The 17,838-nt window shown below is 43.1% G+C and overlaps 1 protein-coding gene across 4 annotated transcripts in view; it reads left to right on the top strand.

The window, feature by feature from the left end:
- Positions 1 to 17,838, top strand: part of LOC140729120 (coronin-2A-like) — a 163,517-nt gene that overhangs the window by 128,940 nt on the left and 16,739 nt on the right. For all 4 annotated transcript variants that reach the window (XM_073048551.1, XM_073048548.1, XM_073048549.1 and 1 more), the window contains 5 exons: positions 738 to 854; positions 1,680 to 1,829; positions 6,649 to 6,828; positions 8,070 to 8,186; positions 16,719 to 16,823. In XM_073048551.1, coding sequence (XP_072904652.1) covers positions 738 to 854; positions 1,680 to 1,829; positions 6,649 to 6,828; positions 8,070 to 8,186; positions 16,719 to 16,823 — 669 coding nt within the window. The remainder of the gene's footprint in view (positions 1 to 737; positions 855 to 1,679; positions 1,830 to 6,648; positions 6,829 to 8,069; positions 8,187 to 16,718; positions 16,824 to 17,838) is intronic.

The following is a 17,838-nucleotide window of genomic DNA, read 5'->3' as shown; positions in this document are numbered from 1 at the left end:
CCACACCCTGATGTAAATGCTAAAATAGATTTAAATTGTCCATCATAAGCACGAATGTCAATACAAACTTGGCATCTGCAGAAATAGGTTTTAGTCATAATCTGCATTAAAGGGGGCTTAATGAGACTGTGATAGATCCTGCTTATTTTAGGAAAAGCATCCTACCTATCATGAGTAAGCATGGTCAAGTCAGTGCAAACTGACACTACTGTTGTTCTGACATTTTGTTTGTCGGATCCTGGTGATCTTGTAATCCCAATGTTCTTCGGAAGTCAAGAATGAGCATAAACCTTGTTGGTTACGGGAGTTTATCAAATGTTATAAGAACAAAGATTAAGACAAGGAACAAAGAAGGTGCGTTGTCTTATACTAAAAACTAGATCAGACGAGATGTACTAGTGAAAGCTATGACCTATAAAATAGCCAGATTCAGGGATGTGATACCTATTGCAAAGAAATTTCTAGAAAAATACAGAATCAAGTATACTATAATTACTCAAATTTCACATGTATGTGGGTAATTATATAAAAATGCAAGCAAACAGAGGAAAAATCTCTGAGAAAAATAACAATTTGACAGTCTAATTCAAAACTTTTAACACGCAGCCTCTACTGTTGGCTGGCCATTTGGTGATCACATAAGGTGAACTTGAGGAGATGTGTCTTTATTTCATCTCTGTACTTCCCCATGATTTTGTTGAGCAAGGATGCTAACTTGAATGTTGTTCTGTTGATAGACAGGAAAGATCGATCCGCATCAGCCGAAGGTCTCTGGTCACAGAGGGAATGTATTGGACATCAAATGGAATCCGTTTGATGACTACGTCATTGCTTCCAGTTCGGAAGATAACACGGTGAGCTTTTGGGTTCTGTTAGCTCCTTCCATTTCTATCCAGCAGGGAAAAAAAGGGAGAACTTTGATGGCATCATTTTATGATTTAATTTGGTCTGGAAGGCTTTTTGACAACATTTCACATGAAAACCCCCACTTCAGTAGGATTCTGAGGGATGGTTGGGTATCCATGGGAAATGGTGTAGAGGAGAACAAGAATGATGTAAAATACAAACAAGATTAGCTGGAATAATATAAATAATTAAGTTACTTAGTGTGTAATTTGATAGAAGCTTTAATGTTGGTCTCAGCAGTTAAGGTGCATTCATTATCATAGAGAGAGATAGCACACAAACAGGCCCTTCAGCCCTCAGGCACCATTTAAAGTAATTTGGACTAATCCTATGTTAAAATTATTTTTATTCTTTTCTCATTTCCATCAACTCCATAAAGTTTCTACATCTCAGCTACAAAATAAGGGCAAGTTACCTACTAACTGGTTCATCTTTGGAACGTGGGAGAAAATCGGGCACTCAGGTGGGAGGGAGAACATACAAATTCCACATAGGTCAGAATCAAAACCAGGAGACTGGGGATGAGGCAGCAGCGCCACCTGCTGTACCAGTGTGCCAGTTCACCACCTGGCATGTTTATTCAACATTGTTGTGGGATTGTTTAAAGGATCATAGCATGGGTGAGCTGAACCCAGGGTATAGTTCTGAGCTATTATTCTGACCAATTGTAATTTCCTTCGACAAATCTCTGATGAGTGATTGAGAACAATTTTTTTTGTCAGCCAGTCTGTTCCTGATGCAGTCTTATAATTTTGTTTTGTTTTGATGGACAGATCAAGATCTGGGAAATTCCTAAACACGGCATCACCAAAAACCTAACTGCTTCAAAGCAAGACCTCCTGTCCCACTCACGAAGAGTAGGAATCATAGAATGGCACCCAACAGCCAGAGATATCTTGTTCAGTGCTGGATACGATTACCGGGTAAGGAAGGAGCATTCAGGGGGACATTGGTAGCTCTCTAAAGTGCAATGTGCTTGTAAAGTTAGAAATGGATAACTAATGAATTTTTCTGATTAACACTTTGTTTTCAGATAACTCATTGAGTTACACAGTAGCAGCCCTGTTTTAGGGGTAGGTCATTTTTTCACCCTTGGATTCTGTCTCTCGCGGGGGAGTTGGACACTGGAAAAGGCAAAATCAGAACTAATGACCCCTGCCAAATGTTGCTGCACACCGTCACAGTGCCCTTCTCGATGGGCAGCCGCTCTGCCAGGCAGATGGTGTTACCGTGCTCTGCTGACTGAGAATATAACCAGTGTCTCTCAAAGAGATGGTACCGACCGCTATGCCTGGGCTGAACGGCCAGTTCATGTTCTGAGCTAGGGATGGCTTTAGATATACAGTGGCCTGAAATTCAGCCAGTGGGTGGGGAGTATTACAGGTGTTTAACAAAGACAACTGGATGCCAGAGGTTATTTGTGACTTCATTTATGAATGTTTAAATTTTCACTCTTTCATGAAAATGTTCTTCTAAATATCATTTTGCATTGGATGCACATACGGTGGCATTCCAAGCAGGAATGGTTTATATATGTGTCTGGTCTGACTGAGATTTTACTTTTTTTTGCTTTGAAGTTCAGCTCAGACTGTCCTTGAATGTTTACAAATAGCAACTCCCTTCACTTAGCCTCTCTGTGTGCTTGTGTACACATCTCTTTCTGTTTGCCTGATTGTGTGTGTGTGTGTGTGTGTGTGTGTGTGTGCATTTACAAATGTGTTTGTATTTGGGTTTCTGTCTCTTTTTCCTCTGTGGGTTGTGCCTGTCCGTGAGAGAGAGGAGGGGAAGAGAGAGAAGGTGGGGGCAGGGGGAGGGCTCGACTCCCTGCCCTTATCTGCCCTCCTCTGGAGTGAGTAGTGCCTGGCTCTATGTACATATATTTCAGTCCTGGCCTTCCTGTCTACCTGCCTCTGACCGTGTCCCGGTCTCTCCCTTGACTGTCTCAGCCTCTCTCAGCAATGATCATTATTTGCATTAATTTGTTCTTCTGCTGGCTCATATTTAGCCTCTGCTTTCTGGACTGAAGGGAATATTTACATAGTGAAGAAGATAGTAACCAAGTTTTCTGAGCTGATTTCCTTAATTTCTCAGGATCTAAGGGCTAAATGTGAATGAGTGTCTAAAGTGCTGTATTTTTCAGTGTCTAATTTAACTTATCAGAGGGACTGAACAAAACTATTCAACCATCAGATGAAATTATGACTGATTTTTGACCTATCCATGTACCTTTATTTTAAACATATTCCTTAATATCATTAGTATTAGGTTTTATATATATATATATCACATTTAATGTTCACACTTGGCCTTGGAGAGGAGTTCCTGATTTTTACCGTACATACCGTAGTGTAGAAGTGTTCCCTAACTTTACCTCTGGAAAGTTTGGCTTTTGATTATACTCTGATCAATAGTTCTAGGCTTCCTAAAGAGCCAGTTTATTTCTGTCTGTTTCATCAACGTCCAAGCTGCAAAGTACTGCAGATACTGGAAATGTAAAGCAAATCAGAGAGTGCTAGAAAAACTCAGCAGGTCAGATAGCATCTGAGGAGAAAGAAAGTTGGAGTTAGAGTTTCAGGTCAATGACTTTCAGTCAGAACTGGAAACATTTATAAAGCAGACATGTTTTAAGTTGCAGAGAATGGGGAAGGAATGAGAGGACTGTTTGGGATAGATGAAGACTAAGAAAAAATGAATGGCGCAAAAATGAGAGACTTGAAGTCTTGTTAATTGCAGCTAATCTGTTTGGAGAAGAACCCTGTAGGTGGTCCTCAGTTTCCAGAAGTTGTCACTCTGATTCTCCATCCACTTCTACTCTGATCTGTGTTTGTGGCCTCTCAGTGAAGCCCTTCATAATCTTTTGAGGGTTGTAACTAACTTTATTGATACAGCTGTAGATGAGTGTATCCCCACTGAGTTAGTCAGAGTCTTCCGCAATCAGAAGTCCTCGATGAACCATGAGATCTGAAATTTGCTGAGGGCCAGATCAAACGCATTTAAGTCTGGAGACGAAGAAAGCTGCAAGAGGTGCAGGTATGATCTCCGGAAAGCCGTCTCATGGGTGAAGTGGAGATTTTGGGACCAAATCTAAATCAACAAGGGATGCTGGACAGCTATGGCAGGGCTTGAATGCTCTCGCTTCCATCAAAGTTAAATCATGTGACATGGGAGACAGCAGGGCTTCACTTCCAGATAAGCTCAATGCCTTCTCTGCTTGCTTTGATTGTCGGAACATGTAGGAGCCATCACAAACCCCCTTATCTCCTGACAATCCTTTGATCTCACTATTTAAAGCTAAGATGCAGGCTGTCTTCAGGAGGGCCAATCCATGGAAGGTGTCCAGACCAGACGAGGTATCTGGCCACGTACTAAAGACCTGTGCTAACCAGCTGGCTGGAGTGTTCACTTAGATCTTCGACCTCTTGCTTCAACAGTGTGTGGTACCCACCTGTTTCAAGCAGACTTCAGTCAGACCGGTCCCCAAAAAGACTATCGCCCAGTTGCACTTACATCCACAGTGATGAAGTGTTTTGAGAGGCTGGTGATGAAACATATATCGGGTCCTGCCTGAGAGGTGACTTGGATCCTCTCCAATTTGCCTAACAGAGCAACAGGTCCACACTGCAGATGCCATCTCATTTGCTCTTCAATCAACCCTGGAACAGCTGGACAGTAATGATGCATACATCAGGATGCTCTTTATCAATTACAGCTCAGCATTCAATACCATCGTCCCCATAAAACTAATCAATAAGTTCCAAAATCTTGGACTCAATAAATCCTTGTACAATTGGATCCTTGATCTCCTCACTTGTAGACCCCACTCAGTTTGGATTGGCAGCAACAACTCCTCCAGAATCTCCATCAGCACAGGTGCACCACTTTATACCTTTGACTGTCTGGCTAAGCACCGCTCCAAAACCATATTCAAGTTTGCTGACGATGCCACTGTTGTGGGCTGCAACAAAGGTGGTGATGAATCAGCATACAGGAGGGAGACTGACATTTTGGCTGAGTGGTGTAATAACAACAGCCTCTCACTCAATGTCAGCAAGACCAAGGACCTGTTTGTAGACTTCGGAGAGGGAAACCAGAGGTCCATGAGCTAGTCCTCATCAGAGATGGAGAGGGTCAGCAACATTAAATTCGTCGGTGTTATCATTTCAGAGAACCTGTCCTGGACTCAGTACGTAAATATGATTGGGAAGAATGCGCAGCAGTGTCTGTAGTTCCTTATGAGTCTGTGGAGATTCAGCATGACATATAAGACTTTGCCAGACTTATATAGATGTGTAGTGGTGTATGTATTGACTGGCTGCATCACAGCCTGGTGTGGAAATACCGATGCCTTTGAATGGAAAATCCTACTAAAGGTAGTGGATTTGACCCAGTAGTTCACGGGTAAAGCCCTCCCAACAACTGCCAACATCTACATGAAACACTGTCGTAGAAAAGCAGCATCCATCGTCAGAGACCCCCACCACCCAGGCCATTCACTTTTCTTGCTGCTGCCTTCAGGCAAAATGTACAAGAGCCTCAGGACTCACAGTTGAAAAACAGTTATTACCCCCCAACTATTAAGCTCTTGAACAAAAGGGGAAACTACACTCACTTTCCCATCCATTGAGATGTTCCCACAACTAATGATCTCACTTTAAGGATTCTTTATCTCATTATCACATGTTCTTGTTGTTTATTGCCATTTATTTAGTTTGTTGTCTTCTGCAGTCTGGTTGATCTTTCATTGATCCTGTTATAGTTACTATTCTATAGATTTGGTGAGTCTGCCTGCAGGAAAACTAATCTCAGGGTTGTAAGTGGTAACTTAAATGTACTTCAATAATAAAATTTATTTTGAACTTTGAGGAACAGCATTTCATCTTCTTCCAGGTAGTCTACTGCTCAACGTTAAATTCATCAGTTTCAGTTCATTAGAAATGGTGGGTTCTCATGCCAGAGAATGGACTGCTGAGGCTGTTCAGAGGCTTTGCAGAGAGCAGGGCAAGGTTGGCATTTGGGTTGATGAGGCCTCATGGGATATTGGCTCCATTTTTCTCTCCATGGATGCTGTCTGGCCTGTTGAGTGTTTCTGTGTCAGATTTCCGATATCTGTCGTTTTTGGTTTTCATTCCCTAACCTGTTCTGATGTAACTCACTTTTCCACACCATGTGGTTGCTCTCTGATCAACTGGGTACCACACAGCATTTCATTTATTTCACATTTCTAGCTACTGTTATGCTTGCAGTCCCAACATTCCTATTTTGCTTCGCTATCCTTTATACCTCTTCCAGTCAGATTTGCTGCCATCAGGAAGACTACACCACACACAGTCTGTCCCATCCATGTTTTTTTGTTGTTCTCCACGCTATGACAGACATTCCATTTGCTCTTCCCATTCCTCTCCAATTTCTGTGCCTTATAACCTGTCTACTTTTTAATTTGTCACGGTGCTGATGAATGGTCAATCACCTGAAACGTCAGCTTAACAAATGCTGGCTGAGCTGAGTATCATCAGCACTTCCTGTTTTTTATTGAGGATTTGCAGATCTTACTTTTAGATGAACTAAGTTCCCTCTTAACTAAACTTCAGGAAATACACCTTTAATCGTGCTCCTAATTTAATTTCTGGAGTTCCGGTATCTTTCTGCTAACTCTAGGGTGGGCTCCCTGATGGTCAATGTGAAGGTCGTCGTGGTCAGTTAAATCCTTGCTCACCTGACGCTGCTTTGTCTTCTTTTTTGCAGATTATTATCTGGAACCTGAATTCAGGAGAGTCACTGATTAGAAACCCAGTGAAAATTCTGGATTGCCACAGAGATGTTATTCTCTCCATGTCCTTCAACACCAATGGCAGCCAGTTAGTGACTTCTTGCAGGGATAAGAAGATTCGAGTGATTGACAGTCACACAGGAAAGGTTTTACAGGTAGAATTGAAAGATTACTCTTATTGCAACAGATGAAGAGAGTTCATGTTTTCTGTGATTTCTAGATCATGGAGAAATGGAGAAATTTGTATTTGTACAGTGCCTTGAATTATGTTACCTCTGAAATTTATTATTCTAACACATTCTTGTCCAGCTTTACCTCTAAGATGTGTAAGTTAACTAGAGTGTAAATGATAGGGCCCTGGGGAGTCTTATCTAACAGAGAGACCTCGGGGTACAGGTGAATCCACACAGGTAGACAGAGTGGTGAAGAAGGCACTTGACACACATCACCATTGGTCAGGGTTGCATCGTCAGAGCTGTGCACTGTATTCTCAGTGTGGTCTCACTAACAACCGTACAAGCTGTTGGTATGATCACACTTGGAGTATTGTGCACAGTTCTGATTAGCCAGTGATAAGAAGGATATCATTAAACTGGAAGTGATGCAGAGAAGATTCATGAGAATGCGACTGGGACTGGAGGCTGGATATGCTGGGACTTTTTTACCTAAAGCTTTGAAGGCTGATCTTGTAGAGGTAGATAAAATCACGAGGGGCAAAAATAAGGTGGATGGTTAAGTCCTTTATCCAGGGTAGGGGAGCCTAATATGATGACAAGTACTTAATGAGAGAGGGGAAAGATTTAAAGAGGCAACATAGAAAGTGCTGGAGAAACTCACTGGGTTAGGCAGCTTCTATGGACAGAAATGGACAGTAGGCATTTGGAGTCGAGACCCTTGAATCGTGACAGTCCATTTCCCTCTGTAGATGCTCCCTGTCCTGGTGAGTTATACAAGCAGATATTTGGGAGACTGGTGGGATGAATGGGAATGGATCTGTGGATCGCATGGGTGGGAACAGGACCTTCCCTTATTCCTTCTTTCCCCACTTCACCCCTCCTCGGAGCTACAACTACAGCACTTAGGATCTGGGGGAATCAAGCCAAGCTAGTGAGGCTGGAAGTGCTAATCGGACTCACTCATTCACTCACTGAGTCAGTGATGCCACTCGCTCTCCCGGCACCGCTGTTTCTGTGATCATTCCTGTTCATTTCCGACTTATGAACACTTGTCAGGAATGGAACTGCGTTGTGATCTGGGGGACAGCCTTTAAAATGTAGGAACGCTGTGGAGCTTTTACAGAGTGGCATGTTCTGTAGGTGCTGATGGTCACTTCCACCTTTCTTCCTGCCCACCCACTTCTTCCTTTGGTTACAAGCCGTCTTTTGATCATTTTCAGGAAACTGGTTGCTTATCTCACAGAACTGTCAAGGTTTTGTATCTGGGCAACTTAAAAATGATCCTGTCAGCGGGATATTCCAAGTGGAACAACCGACAAATCATTCTCTTTCATCAGGTAAGCAGACACGTGGGATGCCTGATGGGGTCAGGGCCTGGTGCGGGGGTCTGGGAGATGTGATGAGGCCCAGCAGTGGTACATTCTGTGGATCAAGAGAACAGCCTGGTGCTGTGGGGGTAGGTTAAGTTGGGGGTGTGGTGGTTGGGGAGATCTAATGTTCTTCTCTCTGCCTTAGTGATGGATGATCAGCCCGAGGATGGGGCTTGTTGATGTAGGGCTGGATCCCACATTCTCCACCATGTTGATCTGCAGTCCTGCTCTGCCATGTGGTCCCCTCTGCCTTGCCTTGAGACTGGTCTGATATTTATCAGTCTTTCCTCTTCCCCATAACCTCTACTTCCAACAGAACAAAAAATTGCTTTAGATTCATAGGTGCACAGAAACAAGATCTTCAGCACACCACATCCCTGCCAGCCTTTCTTGATAATCCCATTTACCCTTTAGGACTGTATCCTGGGCTCTGCCTGTTCAAGTGTTTGTTTAAAACCTCGAAGTTCAAAGTCCGAGATAAATTTATTATCAAATTACTTATGTTGCCATATACAACACTGAGACTCATTTTCTTGTGGGCATACTCAGTAAATCCAATAACCATAATAGAATCAGTGGAAGGCCACACCCAACAAAGTGGACAACCAGTATGCAAAAAACAACAAACTGTAAAAACTAAAGAAAAAATAATCAATAAGCAATAAATATTGAGACCATGAAATGAAGAGCTCTTGAAAGGGACTTCATAGATTATGGGAACAGTTCAGTGATGTTGAGTGAAGTTATCTCCTCTGGTTCAATAACCTGATGGCTGAGGGGTAGTAACTGTTCCAGTGTGAGTCCTGAGGCTCGTGTACCTTCTTCCTGATGACTGCAGTCCATGTAGATGTGCTCCATGGAGGGGAGGCCTTTACCCATGATGGAGTGGGTTTTCCATTGAAGGAGTTGGTGTATCCATACCAGGCCATGATGCAAACAGTCAATATACTCTCCATAACACATCTATAGAAGTATGTCTAAGTTTTAGATGTCATGCCGAGTATTTGCAAACTCCTGAGGGAGTAGAGGCACTGCTGTGCTTCCTTCGTGATTGTACTTACGTTCCTGGCCGAGGACAGATCCTCTGAAATGATAACACTAAGGAATTTAAAGTTGCTGACCCTCTCCACCTCTGATCCCCCATTGAGGACTGGCTCATAGAAATCCGGTTTCCTCTTCCTGAAGCCAGTAATCAGTTTCTTGGTCTTGCTGACGTTGAGTGAGAGGTTGTACTTGTACCTGACTCCACCACCTTCTCTGGAAATGTTACAGATATCAACCATTCTCTGTGTAGATAAAAAAAGCTTTCCTCTCAAAAACCCCTTTTCACCTTACGCCCAAGCCCTCTTTTTTCTGATACCCCTACCATGAGAAAAAGATTCTTGACCGTCATGTTCTGAAAATGAATATCTTACCAATGGCACAGTTATCGTTTATAGTTCTTCCCTCATTGCCTCCTGATCTTTATCAAGAAAAAGGACAAGTGAAGTAAGACAAGGTCCTGTTACTGTATTATGCACAAGTCTGTGTATGCACAGGTGCAATGAGAAATCAAGCAGCAACACAGGCACAGAGAATCACATAATGAGCATTCTCAAGCAAAACATATCAGAACAAAAAAATCCATTTAAGTGAAAAACTTTCACTGTGGTCATAGAGTTGCTGAGCTGTGGGGATTAGGGTGGTGCCATTTGATTCAAGAACCAGTTGGCTGAAGGTTGAAGGTAGAAAGACACTAGCATGTTGTCCTTATGTTTGCAGCTACGTGCTGGGTCCAGGCAAGGTCATCTGATATGCTAATGCACAGGAATTTGAAGCCGCTGACTCTCTCTATCGCTGATCCCTCAATGTCGACTGTTGTATGTTCACCTTCCTTTCTCCTCATGAAGGCAGCAATCAGCTCTTGGCTTTGCTGGAGTTTGAGCGAGGGGTATTTGTTGTGGTAACCCGCTACCAACTGTCCCATCTCACTCCTAAAGCTGATTCATTCCCACAGCAGTGTTGTCAGTGAATTTCAGGATAGCGTTGGAGTTGTGCTTGGCCATGTATTTATGTGTACAGAGAGCAAAGCAGGGGCTGGGCAAGCACTCTGCTTAGCGAGGGGGAGATGTGATAAGGATTAGCCTTACGTGTCACCTGTACACCAAAACATACACTGAAATACGTTGTTGGCATTGATGGAGGTAGCCTGCGTCTGGCACCATGTTTCCAGCAGCAACACAGCATGTCCACAACTTACTGGCCCCATGCAGCTTTGGACTGTGGGAAGAAACCAAGGGCACCCAGAGGAAACACACGGGGTCACATGGAGAATATACAGACTCATTATAGACAGTGGTGGGAATTGAACCCCAATCGTAGGCACTATAAATATTATACTAACTGTTACTCTTCCATATCACCTGCTGTTGTTACCAATTCTCACTGACTGGGTTTTGCCAGTGAGGAAGTTGTGTATCCAGTTGCAGGGGGTAGCACAGAGGCCCAGGAATTGAAGCTTAATGATGAAGTTGACTAGCTGAATGTGAACACCAAGCTGTAGTCGAATAAATACTCAAATCTAGTGCGTGCAGACTTCCCCTCCAAGATGCATACTTTCCTAACTTGGAAATAAGTCACCTGCGCAATGCACGCAAAATGCCAGAGGATCTCGGCAGGTCAGGCAGCATGTATGGAAGAGAATGAGCAGGCCAAGACTCTTCAACAGGACAATGACACCTGACCTGCTGATCTCCTCTAGCTTTTTGTGTGGCTCTTGCTAAGGATTCCCAGCATGTCCTGTGTTTAAATCAAATCACCTGTTCTTTTTTATTGCTAGTTTTAAATCATTGAACTTCCCTCCAATAGCACTATGGACTATATTGGCTCACCATACCTACTTAAGGACAGGTATGGATGGGCAATAAATGCTGGCATTATTATTGACACCCAAATCCTGAAAATATATGAGAATAAAGTGTAGGTGAGCTGTCTTTACAAATCACAGTGTTGTTCAGTGGTAAATTACAGGATATTTGCTTAGTGATGACGAAGGAATGTGTGTGTGTGTGTCTAGACAGACTTGTGACCATTTTGTCAGAGCTCAAGCCCCCACAAACAGCATGTGAAAGTGATGGCTTTGCCAAAATCAGTTGTCTTAAAGAAATCCAGTACAAGTTGCTGTAAGCCCTGCATTCTGGAAATAAGAGCATTAAAAAAATTAATCTGATCTCAAACACTCTAGTGCTGGCGGTTCTTGTATTACTGTTTTTGGATTTTAGCTCTGGAGCTCAGCAGATTATTTGTGCCTGTGACAGAATATGAACAATATTGTCTGTAAATTTATTTCAGGATAAGGAAACTGTATTGAGAAATGTAAATCCTGGGAGCAGGCTTATTGCATTGCTGATTGCTTCAAATCCAATTGGCATTAATATCAAAGTAGCTTTTGGCAATGGCTTTGTATTCTGGATCTACCGTAGATTCCGGACTACAGAGCGCACCTGATTTTAAGCCGCTGGCACTAATTTTAGAAATAAAATCATTTTTTTAAATGTAAAGGCCGCACCGGATTTTAGGCCGCACCGGATTTTCGGCCGCAGGTGTCCCACGTTGTAATATGAGATATTTACACAGAAAGATATTACACGTGAGGATTTTTTTAACTTTTAATTAAATCCATATGGTAACAAAAACAAATACATATTGCAAATGCTTTTTTTCGAACCGTGCCCGTACGCGGCTACTTTTAAATATACGTTGCGTATACTTCTTTACTGAACAACATTCCAATATCTCCTAACGACTGGTAAAAAATATATATACTGCAGCCTACCAGGAAAAGTTATTGATACCTTTAACTTAAAAGCAGATTTCGCTCGGATCCAAAGCCGCTCGCGTAATCCGCTCCCCCCTCCTTTCCGTTTCATCGCAAACGGCATTTAAAAGCAGATTTCGCTCGGATCCAAAGCCGCTCGCGTAATCCGCTCCCCCCTCCTTTCCGTTTCATCGCAAACGGCATTTAAAAGCAGATTTCGCTCGGATCCAAAGCCGCTCGCGTAATCCGCTCCCCCCTCCTTTCCGTTTCATCGCAAACGGCATTTTCCCACAAGACACCGCGAAACCGGGTGTGACGTCATAGCATCCCGCGATGTAGTACAGAAAACAAATATAGTTTAAACTAAGTAGGGTAGGTAGCACAATGCTTCGAGTGTTTTCCATGTTGATGAGGGTGAGTACAAATGACTGATTTACAATAATTTAATTGTGAAAGTGCGCTTGATTTATCGTACAATTTCATTGGACCTCTGTGAACTACTCATCAATTTTATTGGTCTACTGTTACGAGGCAAAATGTTTACGAGGCGGCATGAAAAAAACCATGCATTAGCCGCTTCGGATTATTGGCCGCAAAGTTCAAAGCTGTTCAAAATGTGGGAAAAAAGTAGCGGCTTAAAATCCGGAATCTACGGTAATTGGGTTACTCTTCTAATTGGTTAGAGCCCAGGATTAAATTCAGTGATCTGGAATATATGCTGAACCCTTTCTTTGTCACTTTAATTCAATTTTTGGTTCAGAAAATGCATACAGAGCTAGACTCCTCTATGTTAAAGGGAAAAAAGAAGTTCATCTTGAACTTGTGACATTAGAAGATTAAATGTTAGAGGGCAAACTTTTGCCGTTAAGGTTTGGACTGATTTTTCACTGATGGATTGTTACTGCCGGATAGTTGTCTTGGATTGGTTAGTGGAGCACCAGTGCCACCTACAGATCATGGTCTGAAATCAGAACCATTTACTCCGAGCTCCTGTTCTGTAATTAATTCAGAGTAGTGTATGGCAGTGAGTGCTTCCGTGGGTGACCATCTATGATCTTTTACATAACTAAATCTTGATTAATAGACCAAGAGAGAAACATTGGCAGTGTTTAATGGTACAACACCTAATAATCCATCGGGAAAAGTCGTCAAGAGATAAACAAAAATATTGCTCAGAAAGCCAGGGAGAACTCCTTGGCTAAAAATCTCTTACTATCTTTCCTTTCGGTTAGTCCTGACGAAGGGTCTCGGCCCGAAACGTTGACAGCGCTTCTCCCTATAGATGCTGCCTGGCCTGCTGTGTTCCACCAACATTTTGTGTGTGTTGTTGTTTGAATTTCCAGCATCTGCAGATTTCTTCGTGAGAACTCCTTGATTGTCTTTGTTAGCGCCATTTTGTATCCATATGATAGACCTTGGTGTAATATCCTCTTGGAGACATAAAACAGAAGACAATACAGTGTAGGAACATGCCCCTTAGCCCATCCTGTGTTGAATATGCTGCCAAATTAAAGTACATCTCTCTGCCTGCACATGATCTTGACATTTCCTGCATATCCACACTTCTGTCTAAAAGCCACCCCTGTTGTAGCATCTTCCACCACTCCCCTCAACAGTCCGTACCAGTACCAACCACACTCTATGTATGAAATAAAACTTGCTTCGTTCATTTCCTTTAAACTTTCCCCCCTCGCCTTAAATGCATATCCTCTGGTATTTGTAGAAAAAAACACATTCTGGTTGTCCAGGACTTCAGCCACACTGCACTGGCTGAATTATGATGCCAAGGAACTGAAGTAGGACTTTGTTACCAGCCTCTCGAGAGTTGAGAGTATAACCCATGAAAGTTCATGCAGGAAAATCATGGGAGCCTTAGCTTGCACTTGGACCGCTGTTCCTGTGCTAATGTTCTGGAAGTCTCTGGCACCACCAGCACGCAGGAGGTGGTCAAAGTGGAATGTCACAGGAATTAGTTCAAAGGGCCAATGGATGGGCGTTAGAAATGCAACTTACAGATCCCTCAGGTTACAGACACCTGACATATGGTCACCCTGTACGTACGGCTGAGTTTTTGGAAGCCAGCAAGATAGACTTGCTAGCTGCTGTATGGCTGCAGGCCTCTTCTGCTGAGTGAGAACAGGGCATTTCTGTGTTCCTTCTCCACCCCACTGAAGCACAGCTGTCAGACGGGCGAGAGGAGGCATATTGAGACTTTGCCATCTAGCTGCCTGTGGATACGGCTGGGGGGATGGCCTAACAGGAGAAGCTGCAGCCACCGGTGGTCTCTGGCACTGACTCTGGCTCTCTGGCTCAGAAGGCGAGGAGGGAGAAGAGGAGTCCAGGGATTCCAAAATTAGAGAAGTAGACAGGAGATTCTATGAACATGAAAGAGACACGCAGATGATATGTTGCCTCCCAGGTGCCAGGGTCAAGGATGTCTCTGATTGGGCTCACAGCATTCTAAAGGGGGAGAGAACAGGGGGAGAGTCAAGGTACATATTGGTACCAACAACTAAGGTAGGAAAAGAGAACACATGGAGTTAGATAGGAAGCTGAAAAGCAGGACCTCAAGGGGGGTAATCTCTGGATGCTGCCGGTGAGGGTAAGAATAGGAAAGCACCATACCTTCCACATTCAGTATTCTCCTTACAAAGGAAGAGACTAACACTGAATGATGGACCATTTAATTTGTAATAGTTCAGAACGGTAGCACCCCACAGTGTATCAGTACCTCTACTGCACTTGATGGACTTACAAGTACTGCCTGGACTTGGACACTTGGAGCCACAACAAATACAGGTATGCGTCACTTAACGTCCACAATACGTTCTGTGAAATCGGATGTAATGTGATTTGGACGTTGTGTGAACACCATATCATATACTTTGACTCTTGCTGCTGCTATCACTCAGAGTGGTTTTGCTGCGTTTGGAAGCCATGATTCAGATTCAGTTTATTGTCATTTATAACCACAAATACAATGCAGTTAAAAAAAATGAGACAACGTTCTCCGGAATGATATCACGAAAAAGCACAAAACAAACCACACAAGAAAAACCACATAACGTTTGGTAATCCCCAATCCAGAGTCCGGAGAGGCTGCTGCGTATCGATATCGCGCTACTATATGGTAATATTTTCGAAAGAAAATTAAACAGAGAGGTAAAGCTACTACACTCAAGAGACGTGCAGTACACAAGATTGGTTACGTCTGCCACGTCACGTTCTCCAATCGGAACTATGGACGTATACACGATCGGACGTTGTCCAAATGGACGTTAAGCGGCGAACATCTGTAATGCTCCTGTTGGACCACAGCTGATGTGGAACCAATCAATGGGGTGCAACGCTCTGCATAATATCCAATGTGCTTTTTGAGTACATTGCGTGTGGGAGCGAGATGCACAGTTGAGTGGTGTCGCAGCAACAACATTATCTTACCGTTAGTAAGATGAACATAACTGATTGTGGATTTCAGAAAGTGTAAGACGTGGGAACACAGACCAGTCCTTGTAGAGGGATCAGAAGTGGAGAGAGTTAGCAATTTCAAGTTCCTGGGTGTCAATATCTCTGAGGATCGAACCTGGGCCCACCTTATCGATGCAGCTACAAAGAAGGCACGACAGTGGCTATATTTCATTAGGAGTTTGAGGAGATTTGGTATGTCACCAACGACACTGGCAAATTTCTGCAGATGTACCGTGGAGAGCATTCTGACAGGCTGTAACACTGTCTGGTATGGGGGAGGGGTGGCAGGGTGGGGGTGGGGAGTGGCCACTGCACAGGATCAAAATTAGCTGCAGTGAGTTGAAAACGTAGCCAGCTCCATCATGGGTACTAGCCTCTGTAGTATCCAGGACATCTTCCAGGAGTACGTACGACACGCTGGAGGAACTCAGCAGCTGGTTTCCACGGATGCAGCCCGACCTGCCGAGTTCCTCCAGCGTGTTGTACGTGTTGCTTTGACCCCAGCATCTGCAGTGTACTTTGTGTTTATCTTCAAGGAGTGAGTCCTCAAAAAGGCGGCGTCCATCATTAAGGATCCCCAGCACCCAGGACGTTGTTACCATCAGGGAGGAGGTACAGGAGCCTGAAGGCACACACTGAATGATTCAGGAACAGCTTCTTCCCCTCTGCCATCAGATTTCTGAATGGACATTGAACCCATGAACACTACCTTACTACCTTTTTTTTGTATTTAACTACCATATATATATATATATATAGCTTTTTAAAAGCTATTATTAATGCTTTTTGAGATAGTGATTTAGATGCATATCATATTTTTTACTGAGTTAAGTATTGTATGTAATTAGTTTGCTACAACAAGTGTATGGGTCATTGGAAAAAAAAGTTGAATTTCCCCATGGGGATGAATAAAGTATCTATCTATCTATATAAAATATGTTTCAGGAATGTGAAGGCTGGTAAATGTGACAATCCCCTTTCAGAATCAGAATCAGAATCTGCTTTAATGTCACTGGCATATGTCGTGAAATTTGTTGTCTTTGTGGCAGCAGTACAACGCAGACAACAAATTTCACAACATGTGCGAGTGACATTAAAGCAGATTCTGATTCTGAAAAGGGATTGTCACATTTACCAAACTTCACATTCCTGTAATTGTTGCAGTGATGGGAGACTTGATTCACACAAATGGTCCAATCCATTAACAATCACCTATTTTTTCTGAATAATAATAGGATGACCTGTCTGTGCCTTTAAGGGAGGAGGATTTGGATGGGTCTTTGGGAGTGCTTTTTCCATTCTATGATCCAGACACCCACATGCTTTACTTGGCAGGAAAGGTAAGGCCGCGACTTGCGTTTGTTGGTTAAATTGTGTTGGTGTCACAGGTACAAGGGAGATATGGAAAGCTCCAGTGATGATGGTTGCTGGGATTGAATTCCCCTTGTTATCTTAAAAACATCAGTGACATCACCTGTATGATGATCTTAGTGTTGTAAAGGGCTCATGGACTGTGGGGAGGGGGTTCAGGGTGCGGGGGTGTGTAAGGGAGTGTGGGTTTCATAAGATGTGTGCAAAACCAGTGTTCCCAAGCAAAGAGGGTGATAGTTTTTCCAGCTGTACTTTATTCAAACAGGATATCTGTGAGACTTTTGCAGTTAATTTGCTACAACATTCTCACCAAATCATTCTGTATGGTCAATTTCCCTATCATTTATTGAAGGTTGTGAAGTGAGAGAGAGAGAGAAATAAAAAAGTCAAAAAATTGCAGATGCAGGGGAGCCAGTCCCAATGAAGGGTCTTAGACTTCAAGGATTAAATCACTTTCTCTTTCCTCAGATTCTTCTGGACATGTTGAGTGTTTTTTTAGCATTTTCTGTTTTCATCTCAAATTTGGTTTTAGATGTGGGTACATATAGTAGCTGGGGCAGGGCAGGGTTTTATGTACAGGTCAGCCATCTTCATAATGGAACAGGTTTCAGAGGCTATGTGGTTTCCTATGTCCCTCCCTATTAATGCTATGTTTGATTCACCTTCTCCAGGGTGAAGCATTTACAATCTACTCTGAAAGCAGCTTTCCAATACTGCCACCTTTACTTCCCAGAATGGTGAGGGTAACAGGTGCATCAAATACCAGCAACTGCAGGCCCCTTTCCAAGTCCTGCACTATCCTGACCTGAAATGAGATTGTCAATCATCCAGCACAGGAGAACACCTTCACTGGCAGGTCTGCAGTAGTCCAAAGAGTTGGCTCCTCTCTACTAACTCATGGGCAGTTGGGGATAGGCAGCAAATGTTGGCCTTAATGTTGGCGTCACTCACAGCCTAAAGAATGAATAAGTCTTGCATTATCTC

Source organism: Hemitrygon akajei, chromosome 6 (genome assembly GCF_048418815.1).
Source record: "Hemitrygon akajei chromosome 6, sHemAka1.3, whole genome shotgun sequence".
NCBI lineage: Eukaryota > Metazoa > Chordata > Chondrichthyes > Myliobatiformes > Dasyatidae > Hemitrygon > Hemitrygon akajei.
Note: the sequence above shows the minus strand (reverse complement) of the source record. Positions and strands in the feature narration are given on the sequence as shown.